Source organism: Nematolebias whitei, chromosome 17 (genome assembly GCF_014905685.2).
Source record: "Nematolebias whitei isolate Nwh7 chromosome 17, NemWhi1, whole genome shotgun sequence".
Taxonomy (NCBI): domain Eukaryota; kingdom Metazoa; phylum Chordata; class Actinopteri; order Cyprinodontiformes; family Rivulidae; genus Nematolebias; species Nematolebias whitei.
The window spans coordinates 33,807,529-33,820,303 of record NC_056514.1 but is presented as its reverse complement, the minus strand read 5'-3'; the positions used below and the strand labels follow the sequence as shown (position 1 = coordinate 33,820,303).

General features: G+C 40.0%; 1 protein-coding gene across 8 annotated transcripts in view; it reads right to left on the bottom strand.

Annotated features, from left to right (window-relative positions):
- Window positions 1-831: 831 nt before the first annotated feature.
- LOC119424051 (calcium/calmodulin-dependent protein kinase type II subunit gamma) overlaps window positions 832-12,775 on the bottom strand; it is a gene marked incomplete at both ends in the record, with an annotated part of 51,711 nt that continues 39,767 nt past the window's right edge. For 2 of the 8 annotated variants that reach the window (XM_037691509.1, XM_037691514.1), the window contains 7 exon segments: window positions 832-926; window positions 1,010-1,085; window positions 8,761-8,841; window positions 9,035-9,089; window positions 9,191-9,235; window positions 10,237-10,320; window positions 11,582-11,622. In XM_037691509.1, the coding sequence (XP_037547437.1) occupies window positions 832-926; window positions 1,010-1,085; window positions 8,761-8,841; window positions 9,035-9,089; window positions 9,191-9,235; window positions 10,237-10,320; window positions 11,582-11,622 (477 nt within the window). 8 annotated transcript variants of the gene reach the window in all.

Here is a 12,775-nt window from a genome sequence, read left to right as displayed (position 1 = left end):
TCTGCTGGCCTCCTTAGATAGAGAACTTTACTAATTGGCTTTTATGTGAATGTTTCTGTAAAGTGCCCTGAGACAACTTTGTTGTGATTTGGCGCTATATAAATAAACTGAATTGAATTGAAGCATGCCCCACTGGGAGGAACCCTGGGCAGACCCAGAACTGGCTGGAGGAATTATATATTCTCTCTAGCTTGGAAAGACTTTAGGATCCCCAGGAGGAGTGGTGGTCTAAGTTTCCTTTGTGGGCAGATGTATAAAGTTTAAAACAAAGAATAATGATGAACCACTTTGGGAAAATAAATATTTAAAGTATTTAAAAATTTTCAATTAAATAGACAAAATATATGGCATTAAATGGATTTTAACAGGCTTTTGCATACACCAGAGGATGTTAAACTTCTTATTCTTATTCCAGCCCCTTAAAGATCAGTAAAGGTTTCTGACTGGGACCTTTGGTCTGATCCTGTTCTGTGGAACGGACCAACTCAAAGGAAATCTAAACCAAAACCCTCCTTTAGTTTTTAGAGACTGAACTTAACGGATCAGGACATCGTTTTGTATTACATTATATATTTAATTTTTTATGCCGTTTCTTGTTTCAGATGTTTTACTTTTTTCTGCCTGTAAATCACTTTAACTCAAATTTTAACAAGGTGCTATATAAATAAAATATTAAACTGACATTGTGCTCTGTATTGACCATTCTTTGGTACCTGACAAAATATAATATAATGAAAATTAAACGATAGATTCTCCCCAAAGATCCAACTCTTCACCCACCAACTACATTTAAATAAACAGTGACTCATGAAAGCTCAGGTGGACGCTCACAGTTTTCAAAGTAGAACTTGTGGAAGTCCATGCCCTCCACTAAGTTTCCCAGGGCCTCTGGTTCAAAAGAGGTGAGTCCAGGATCACAAATCCTCCTATGAACAGAAAAAAAAAGAGCAAAAACGTTTGAATATTCCAAGTTTACGTGGTAAATAAAGAACAAATGGATGACACTCACGTGTAGGCTTCAAAATCTCCATTGTTGATTGCTTCAATCAGCTGCTCCGTTATCTTAATGATCTCCTGTTTACGAGCTACAGAAAACAAAAAGAGAAACGCGTGGAAGCTGGTGAGAAACCAAATGAAACAAGTGGCTGACATTTCCTCTCAAAACCTCAGCTGCTGCCTTCCCTTCACACCCCGTAGCTCCACGCTCTCGCCCGTCAGCCCAAAGCAGCTTCGTCACTGCAGCTCGACTACATCGCAGCGTGGCGCTCGTCTTTTGCACCTCCTGCGCGACCCGAAAACTGACAGAAATCCACTCGGCTGTGAGCTCACGCTGCAGCCAAAGCCACAAACGGCTCAGCCACAGGCTGCTGTCGACAAAGAGACCTCGACCCAAAAGCCAAATTATCAGCTGTTATCGCAAACTGTAATCGTGATCAAACATCTTGGAGAAAACGGCATTTTCTCGATCAGCTACTCGCAGCGGAAGATTAACAAGGCGAAAGCTGAAAGTAAACAAGCCCCGAGATGGGACCGACAGAGGCGTTTTTATTTCTATTTTTATTTATGTTCATTATCAGCACGCACAAAACAAACATGGCTGTGCAACTAGGGATGCGCGATACTGGATTTTTGGCTGATATCCGATATGTTAAAACTTATAGCTTTCTCTGCTGTGGAGTTAAAATACTACATTACTCTGCATGGTCTTTGTCAGTTTGGCCTGTTACCAAATGCAGATGCCAAAAAGGAGCTGAAAATAATGCAACACTTCAACTTGGATTATGTTTAATGTCAAATGTATTCATGACATTTACTCCAACACAATGACAACACTTGAAAAGTGAAAATTTGTAAAATTTTCACAAACCTAAACTCAACCTGTTCACAAGAGACAAGTGAAAAGTGCATAAGTAGTAGCGCTTTAATAGATATACTCGAGTTTCTTAAATTAAAAACTTCAAACAGAAGCCCAATACGTGGTTATACAATCTTAATGTTCAACTCAAATCTCCTCGTCACTGGGTTGTCATAGAAAAACTGTAATTACAAGGAGATTTGAGTTGATCATTATTTATTTTCATATATTTATTTTTTTTGTAATCGTAAATTTTTATTATTTAACATTTGATACTTATTTTTCATTTTAAGCTACATTTCTTTTATTACGTTTTAATGCAGTTTTTAATTTAAATAAATTATTTGTTTATGTATTAACACTTTTTACTCATTGAATATTTATTTCTACTATCATTTCTCCCCACGTACTTTTATTTTCATACTTCTGGATCTCGTCTGTCACTGCTTTTCTACAATATTCTGTGTGTCACGCAGAAAGAAGAGGCTGCAGCTCGTAACAGACAAAATCAATTATAAATATCTTTACTAGCAAGCGCAACAAAATACTGGTTATAAAGTACGAGTAACGTTTGGTTATTGAAGTAATTTGAGGAATGAAACATGAGTGATGAGTAGACTAACTTTCTGTTGGTTGAAGATGAAATGGTACATCGTAAAAAATACCCTCATGACCGTTATAGAAAAGTGAACCAAGTGTTGACCCATTTAGCCAGAGTCAGCTCGTCTTATGACCGCCATCATAAACAAACATTAAGACTTCAATACTCTTTACGACTGAAATTCAGAAAACTTCCAGTAACAAAACATAAAAACTGTTTCTGCATATCTATGAGCTCAAGTCAATCACCTTCAGAACCACTGGAGAACAACCTTTGCAGTATTTTTTTATTTTTAAGTTTAATGCTGTTTTGTTATGCCGTTGCTAACGGTAACTGTGGATGCTGCGCTTCACGATGAAGAGGGAGCAAGAAGGCAGGGGTCGACATAAGCGGTTTCCGTTTGTCCGAGACAACCATTTTCATCTCGTACAGCCAGATCGCTCCTCGAGGTTGTCCGGCGGATTACCAAGTTAAATAAACGTAGATTAATGTTCTCATTCGCTGCGACGGGTTTCTGTCATCTTTAAAAATGAAAGGGGGAAAAACACGTTTTGTTGCAGTGTTTTTAAACCCATCCAGTCTAACGATGAAGGGATTCAACTGATGCTTTCAACAAATTAAACTTAAAATAACAGAGAGCTGCCGCAGGAGTGCGCTCACACTGAGTGTTTCTCATGGTGAGACGAGCCTGGTTTCATTTCAATTTAATTTTAGGTTTAATTTTCCCCAAAACTCACAAAGTTGTCTGAGAATGGGTTTCAGGTGTTTGTAGTTTATCATAAATATCAGTTCTATACTGTGTTTTAGCAAAAACAAGGTGTTGTGGCTGTTTTGGATGAGCTAAACTTGAGTACATTTAGAATCAGACTGAGGTAACTACTGTGATAAATGCAATTAATAAAATACATACATACAATACATAGTATGGATAACTTCTAGATGGAGAAAAAAAAAATCAGTCAAAATATTTTTTTTGCTTTAATGCCTTAAATTTGCTGCAGGTGCCTCTCTGATGAGGAATAGGGTGAGAACAAGGAAGTTCCACTCCAGCAGCTCCTGAAAGAGTCTGCCACTCAGCACAAAATGGCAGACTGACAACATTTGTATATAATAAACTTAGTATGACATAATATACTTATTACATTATTCTTGTCATTTTTTGCCTTCTTTACTGTAAAGGTTGCGGACAACCAAAATTTTGGCGGCCAACTAGATTCTGCGAAGAGGGTGTCTACTGGACAACCTGGAAAATGTTCCTTACGTCTACCTCTGGAAGGTGTTCATGTTCCCATCACCATACTCACAAGCCTCAGAGTAAATGACCGTTCACCTTAAACCACTGAAGTTAATATTTCAATGGGCTACAACTGTTGGAGACTAGTTGGTGACTCAAACTTGAGTTAAAATTGCAAGAAAACATAAAAATATTTGTTTGTAGTCTTCACTGGATTCTGAGTATTTGTGAACAAGCAGTCAGGAAGTCGTGGCCACGAGCTCTTCTGGTAGTTTTTGGAAATCTTGGCTTATTTTTGAGTGCATGGCTTGCAAAACAGGACATGCAAATTATTTTATGGTCCACTTCTGCAGCCACCTCCACATATACGATTGAATCTTTAGCACACTTTTGCAATGAAAATAAGCACATTTGAACCAGTTTAAAATAACCATCTGAATGGTTTTTAGATGCAACTGTGTTTTCTGTCAGAGGAAAGCTCCTGTGTACGTGTCAAAATCCAGATCTTGCACGATTGAGACTGGTTGAGACAAGTTGCAATGACTATTTTGAGACAATTTGTTGCACAGATTCCTTTGAACGTGTTCAAAAGAATTTGAACTAGTCACCACCAGTCAGTCTAGTAAGATAACATCTTTAGGAATTGTTGGTCTGGATTTTAACCTGCTGAGCAGCTGTTTTAGCTCCAATATTCCCAAATCCTCTAAACACTGCAATCATTTTGATGAAAAAAGGGAAGACGAGCAACTCATTTTATTGACATGATTCACATCTTTAATTTAATTGGTCAAAGTTTTCCTCTAGCAGAAGGTAAGAATCAGGCATGTCAATTTTGAGCAACAAACTATCAGCTGAATAAGTTAAAATTAGGGATGCACGATATTATCGGCATGGTATTGGCCGATATTAGCGTTAAAATTAAATATTGGACATCGGCCATTACATCAAAATAACTCACGGATATAAAAGACGCTGTTTTTGTATGAAAACCCAGTGACAAGGATGCCTGCAGCGCCAGCACAACGTGATGACGTCACGTGTGCCTACCTGATCTGGTCACGGTGGAGAGGAAGAAGAAGTCAAAATGCCGGCGGTGTAGAAGTTTTTTCTTTTTCTTTGAGGATGTTGGATTCCAAAGATTTTTGGACGGCGTTGAGCCTCGCTACATCGTCCCCAGTCAGAGATATTTTTCTGACGTAGCCTTACAGAGTTACAAGCCGTCATTTCCGACGTCACTGAGAAGCTAATAGCCGATAGCACTTGGGTGAGTTTTACCACAGACATTTGGACGTCAAGTGTTAGCCCCGTTAGCATGATTAGTCTTACGGCACAATGGATAGAAAAACTTTGAACTTAAAAAGTCTGTCCTTCATGCACAAGAGCGCAGAGGATCCCACACTGCAGCTAGGAACCTGGAACAAGCCTCCACAAGTGAGACAGCATCGCAGGTGACTAATGCTAATAAACAGGTAACACTTTTCATTTAATATAAGTTAAAGTGCTATGCATATGGTTGTTACTGAATATTTACTGCCTTGTCAAAAAAAAGTTGCCGCCAAAAAAAGTCTATTTTATTGGAACACCTTTAACTTTGATTATGGCATGCATTCGCTGTGGCATCGTTTCGATAAGCTTCTGCAATGTCACAAGATCCATTTCCATCTGGTGTTGCATTAACTTTTCACCAAGATCTTGCATCGATGGTGGCAGATTCTGACCGCTGCGCAAAGCCTTCTCCAACACATCCCAAAGATTCTCAATGGGGTTAAGGTCTGGACTCTGTGGTGGCCAATCCAAATGATGTCTCATGCTCCCAGAACCACTCGTTCAGCTGGCCTCATTCTTGAGCACATACTGTTGCTGAACCTAGACCTGACCAACTACAGCAACTCAGATCATAGCACTGCCCCCACAGGCTTGTACAGTAGGTCACATTTCTTCCTCGAAGACAATGGGTCCCCACCATCCTTCCAGTTTTTAGTAATGAGCTGGACAGTTCTTAACCCAGTTTTAGTAGTTTCTGCAATCTCCTGAGATGTTTTCTCTGCTTGATGCCAATGATTTGACCCTTCTCAAACAGACTGACATCTTTTCCACGACCACGTGATGCGTCTGACATGGTTGTTCAAGAAATGAGAAGCAACTCATTGCACCAGTTGGAGTTAAATAACTTGTTGTCATCTGAAAGGTAATCACCCATGCAGTAATTATCCAATAGAAGGCTCGTACCCATTTGCTTAGTTCAATCCAGGTGGAGACTTCTTTTTTTTTTTTTTGGACAGGCAGTGCATGTCACCAGCTTTTACAGGTGTTACACAGTTTTTATAGCAAATAAGTCTAAATAAGAGGGCTGTGTTCTGACAAAGGAAAGTATATTAAACATAATGGTATCGCTTATAGGCCAAATAAGTTTTAACATTTCGGTATATCGGATTTCGGCCAAAAATCCAATATCGTGCATCCCTAGTTAAAATCTTTATTAATCTACAAAACTCCCAATTCACTCCTAAAAATTTTCTGAGCAGCAGCTGTTTCAAAACATGAGCCTACCAACCGTACATCCTGATCTTCTAAACGGTAAATAATCAATCATTTCAGCAGTGAAAGGTTTTAGTTTTGAGCAGCTACAGTTGGGTTGAAGGCATGGAGAGCTGGGTTAGTTGATTAATGCAGATATGCTCTTACTCAGCTTTGTGTTGCTTTTAGCAGCAACAGTGTTGCTCCCTATTGGAGCGGCAGGAATGGAGGACTGCGAGTGGTCAGAGTCGGGACAGGAGCTGTTGCCCGTGCTGTTCCATGCCATACGCTTTACGTCATGCGGTGGAACTGAAAACACACAACGAATGGTCAACAAAACATATGGATGGACAACAGGAAAGACTCATGACATGCACACACATCATGCAGTAAAACACCAAGACGGATCAGTCAAATCTCAATGGAGTTAGTGGGAAATAAAACCTCAACAAGCAAATCAATGATGGGAGGACACAATCACTGAAGCAAAATTCAGGCAGAGAAATTATTTCACTACCTTTGCTGCTTGTATCTATTCTACTCAATGTTCATATAGATTAAAGCTAAGAGGATCAAAGACGTTGTTTGTTATTAGCTGATCTTATGCCTGAGGGAGTCTCAGCATGTTCAGAACATGAGAAACAGAATGGGAGTCACGAAAGCAGGTGAGTGTCAACATTGGGAAAAGTAAACTAGAAAAAAAAAAGAGGAATTATATATATTTAACTGTTTGAGAAAACACAAAAGTGCTATAAAGATGGGTCCATAAGAATCAAATAAACTTGATTAACGAGAAGAAAGAAAATAGTAGAACAAAGCATAAGGAGAATGGAGATGCAAATAGAAACATGATGCAGTGACGTGTGGTTTCAGGAAAGTCAAGACGGGCAGCAGGACCTGCCAGACCAACACAGGAGGCCGCTTTAGGATACTCGTTTGCAAAGTAAGCAAGGTTTCCTCCAGCTGCAGCTGTCATATAAGCAGAACAGGAGGAAATGTGCAGTGGTCACCAAGGAAAACACACACACACTCACACTCACACACACACACACACACACACACACACACACACAGACAGAGGTTTCAAGGTTCCCACATTGGCCCTGATGATAAATCTATAACTTTGTTTGACCTTCCTCAGTTTGGTCTGTGACCTGAAAGTGGATCGGACCCCGTTTTAGTTTCATAAAAGGACAATGAAGTTGACGGTACTAAACAAAATTTACAATACAAGGGAATATGAATTAAAACAATCGTTTAGACTTGAGCCAAACAAAAAGGCAGGCTGAAAGTTGATCACTGAAAAGACCATGCAGCCTATTACAACTTGGATTCCCCCCACCCCCTAATAGCGATACCCATTCCCAAAAAGAGACTGTTAATCCAAAATCAATGCAGGAATGCTACAATTAATTCCAAAAACACAACACAAAACGTCAACAATAAATTTAAACGATATGTACGCTGAGGGCCCCCAGTCGCTGAAGGATTTGAACAAAGAAACCTTAATGTTTTTAGAGCAAGATAATAAGCTGAGTAGAAGTTGTACTGTGTATAAGAACAGGGTTTTCTTGTCCGAGGCAGCGCAGCGTGACGGATCAGGGCGAGCGGAGGGAACAATTTTATCCACCACCTGGTGCAATGATGGAGCCGGGGGGTGGGGGGGTGGGGGTGATGGTGGCCTTGGCCACCATAGATTAATCTTCAGTCACCCCAGATATTTGAGCAAACTACACTTTTAAGCAATCTAAAAACTAGAAAACAGTTTTCTCAAATCATAAGGGCGGCTGATTTAAATATATATATGTTGGTGGCCATCTTGGATTTTGACGTGGCAACCCGGTTTTCAAAAAGAACCTTTCTCACGCCAAGTTGCACCCGCACACCCAAAAGGAAGTCAGTACCTCCCTTGTTTTTTAAGTTCTCACACTGACAACATGCACAGATGGAGGGCATTACCAATTCCCCCTTTTTGCTCTGCAACGGGGGACAAAAATGCAACATGGGAAAAAAAAAAGTTTTAAAGAAAAGTCAGATGAACACGAGGGGCAACAACTGGGATATACTTTAAAGACTGACTGTATTTGGAAAGCTACCAAAAATAAATACCGGTACATAAAGTAAAAAAATTTCTATATCTAGTAAACAAAAATTGTTGAGTAGTGTGGAGGAAACGTCTGACGTGCATTTTACTTGTGTAAAACGATTTTACAAGATAGATTCTTCTGTTCTTTATCTGTGTAGGTAAATATAATCCAAGTTGCAATAAACTGAAAATATTCTAACTCAATGACAATTTTTAACCATAAGCGATTTTCCAAAACGGGGCATAGCAACAAAGACTGAACGATAAAAATCAAATGTTTCACTCATCTACAACCAGTGGGAACCCTAAAAAAAGCTTGGTGGATCAGAGTGAGGAGCTCAAACATGTAAAACGTCATTGCCAGTGACTACAAAAAGCCAAAGTGGGAGTGGGAGGATGGGTGGTGGGGGCGTCAGGTCCTTGCCAGGGGCGACCATAAAGCTTCTGGTTGCCATGGATACACTTACTGGCAGGTGAGCTTTGAGGTGAGGGCAGAAGTGGGGGCATCTCCTCTGCGGCACTGCTCTGACTCAGCGCCGAACTGTCCGCTAGAACACACACACACACACACAAGATGTATCCAGACACACATTAAACACACACAACAGGCACACAGTCAAAACTGAGACACATGTTGAACCTCGGCACACCTGTCAATCACTACAGTCAAATACACACTCTTCACTAGATGGGAGACAGAAAGAGAGAAAGAACAAGAAAGGAAAGAAGACACTCGAGTACCTTTCCTACCTTTCATTTCCTCCTCATCGTTTGTGGCGTTGCTTTCTGTTGATCCCTGAGGTGAAAAAAGGAGAAGGAGGAAAACAAGATGCGTTCTGAGCTCAGGTTCAACAGAGCTGTGCAACCATTAAGACTTTCTGAAAACGAGAATCTCACCTTGACTCCATCAGGAGGATTGTGCACCACTGTGCTCTGAGATTCCTGCAGAAGAAAAACGAAACAAACGGTCAGTCAGTGACAAAACTGTCTTAAAATGGTGCCTCTCAACTGGACTTTAACTGGGAACAACGTGACATTGTCCCTGCAGCTGTCAGGTTTTTAAATTGTCTAACTGTGGCAAGGTCTGGGGAATTTAATACTTTACACCAAAAACCAATTATCAAAAATACTTTTTTCTTTAAGTCGTGAATTTGCAATCATTAAGGCCAGAAACAGTAACAGTCATAATATAAGCAGTTTAAGCTGCAGGATTTTATAAAATATCTGAAAACTCGTGACACCAGTTGAGAAGCACTCCACAAACAGTGAAATCCAACCACGGCACTATAAAATGTCATTCAATGCGTTCTAGAAAGAGTAAAACCAATCCTTGCTAAACTGTGTAACAGCACATGATTGAGTTCGACAGCATGTTTAGGATGTCAGTGGGGACGTCACAAGAGGAGCAGCGGGTTAAGTGAGGGGGAAAATACAACTATGGATGAGCTAAACTGTTCAGATGAAAAAGATGTTAGGGAAGATGGTTGCAGGATGGTAATAGGATAAAAGCGTGTGGGATATTAAAGTTTAAAAGCAGAATGTGGATATAAACATAGGGTTCATAACAGAACTGAATAATGTTTAAGATACAAAGGCTTTTATTCTTCTAAAAAGAACTCTACAGCTACATTTGACATTTTGGATGTAAATGTTTCTTTTAAATGCTACACAGGTGCACATGTGCGGCCTGAGATTTAAATATTGATGATTACTGAATTATCTCCAAAGGGCCTGATGCACATCCAGCTCAGGAACACATGTGCACCGGGGGGGAGACTACAGGATGTTGGAACAGGGATACAACTCAACACCTCCTGGGCCATAGATGGAGGATGACAAGCATGATGATGGAGGATGAGGCAAATCAGGCTATAATGCAACAACTTGGAGACGGGAGGGGGAAGTAAAGAGGTCGCAACTGGCACTGCGGCGGTCTACTGTACCATCTGGGCGTTGGTTGCCATGTTGGTGTCTTTCAGGGCATTGATGGCGCTCACTATACTGTTCTTACTGTTGTTGGTGGAAGGCTGGGACGAGAACGCAAACAGTGAGCACAAAAAGCTGCACAAACATACACACCGATGCATTTGAATTAAAACGCCTTTTTGGGAATGGGGCTAATGTTCATCTAAGCTTGGGGGCTGTTGAGCGCTAACAGGATAAATGAGAGGGTGAGTGCCACAGAATGGCCTTTAGATCATCCTTTTTACTGCCTCACTAACTCTCCATGCCTGTGCCACTTAACAACACAGGAAAAAAGCCCAAGGGCAGAAAAGATGGACAAGGAGGGCAGGAGGAGGAGAGAGAGCAGAGACTAACGGGGAAACTGCTTGGAAAGTGAGCTGAAGAAGTCAGACCAAAACAGACTTAAAGGTGTAGTTCAGACTTTTGAAGTGGAAATGTATGAAGCATTAATATCTTACCTGTTGCACATAGACATTTGAACAACCTTAATCTTGAGAAATTATTTTGACTGAAGCACTAACAGCTAGTATACAGACATAATTTGTCATTTAATTTTCTTTTTCATCTGCTCCCTTCTGCAGGGGTTGCTACAGCAAGCGAACTCACACAGTAGATTCAGGAATTGTTTATATTGGCCAGATGCCCTTTGTGAATCTGGCCCCGGTTATTTGCTATAGATAGTTGTATCACTTCTGGTGCAATACAGTATTTTATTTCTGCTAGACTAATCGAATAACACAGTTAACAGTGAAAAAGGTTTGGAAAACAGTGTTTAAAGAACTGCAATGATTTATATAGCTTATTTTTAGTTATTTTTTAATACAGTGGGAATCTACTTTGTTCTTGGCTCCGCCCAACTTGACTGTTAGTTCTTAGGCCCAGTTCAGTTTCTTTAAACTAAGGATGTTTAAGGAGCTTACTAAAACAGGTATAGTATTAATTGTTCATAACCGTTCCACAGAACCCTGTTTGTCAAACGATCTGAACCACTGCTTCAAGGTTTAAAAAAAAAAAAAAAAATTATAAAAGAATTACTTCAGAGATGAGGAGGAAAAAGTAGTTAAAACAAGGTTTTCTCAAGTTTGTGGATGGGACTACAAGAAATTGGAGGTTTAAAAACATGCAGCACAAAGAGGAGAAACTCAAAATACCAGCTCTAAAAATCTATAAACATTCAGAAAAATATAATAGGAATAAAATCTGTCTCGTTTGAAAATAAAAGTAATAAAATCTGAGCTAACCGGAGACGTTGAGGGAGGCAGAGAGAAGGAAAAACAAGACGACCAAGGTCACAAAAGAGGGCAGAGGTGAGGACAGCCTTACCTTGGCAGAATCAGACTTCTTGTTGAGTAAACTTTTGCATGCTGTGAAAATACGGAGGACAGGAAAAAGAGGAAGGAAAAAACAAGTAAAAAATTAGTTTGAATTGACATCCTTTACGTTTATTCGGCCAATTCGTTGCTTCCATCTCGAAACTTGAACCGACAACTGTTCCATCTATGAAACCTTATTAACTATGCCTTTAGTGACCAAGTAAAGCTGGATGTTTCCACAGAGCAACATGCATTTAATGGACTTCTGGTGCAATTTTCCCTTAGCTGAACAGGTTGTTACACTCTGCAAAACCCATTCACTGCCATCTGGGGATAGAAGAGAAACCTGAGAGCAAAGTGAACTTTATAAATCCATTTCCTGTCTGGAAGACCCCAGCAGATCTAAAAAAGAAGAGTGATGGTCAAACTCAAACTGCCGCCAGGACTGACGGTGATGAGCTAGGTTAATGTAAATCATTGATTTCCTTTAAGGGCTGCAGCCTGTTTCCTCTCCGTCTAAAGCTCTCAACTCTCCTTTTCTCTTGTTTTCTACAGACACTTAATTTCCAAAAACTCTTATCTTGTGTTTCTTACCTTCAAATAGGAAATAGGAGAGGGGGCGGAAAGGGGTAAGGTTAGAATTTCACAAGAGAGTAAAGATAAGGGACACGGCATTTGCAGCAGCATACAATATCAAGTGACAACCCATGCTCCTTAATCTTGGCTGATATGTTGTTACTATCCTGGCCTGGCCATGCAGCATTCAAAGAGAGATGTGAGAAAAGAGGTTTTCAGTTCACAACCAGAAAAAAAAAAGGGCTAGTGATCAGGACACAACATGTGTGCTCCTTATTTAACTAGATACACAACTAGGCCTGTCACAATAACAAATTTTGCTGGGTGATCGTCTCAGAAATTATTGCGATAAACGATAATATTGTTTGAAATGTGACAATAATTAGTAATAATTGTCAAATTTAAGAAGAAATGTCAGTTAGTTTGTTTCGAGTGTAGTACCTTTTTTGTTTGAACCGAAGGATGGATAGTGAGGGAGCGAGCAGCGAATCTTAAGAAAAATGGGCAGGAGGCCCCTTTACGTGACATGGGCAGTAGTTTTTTTTTTTTTCGTTTCTCAAAATGGCGGATGCTTGGTGTGGTTTGAGCTCTTTAGCATAGCATTTTTCATACAAAGCTTTTAATAAAA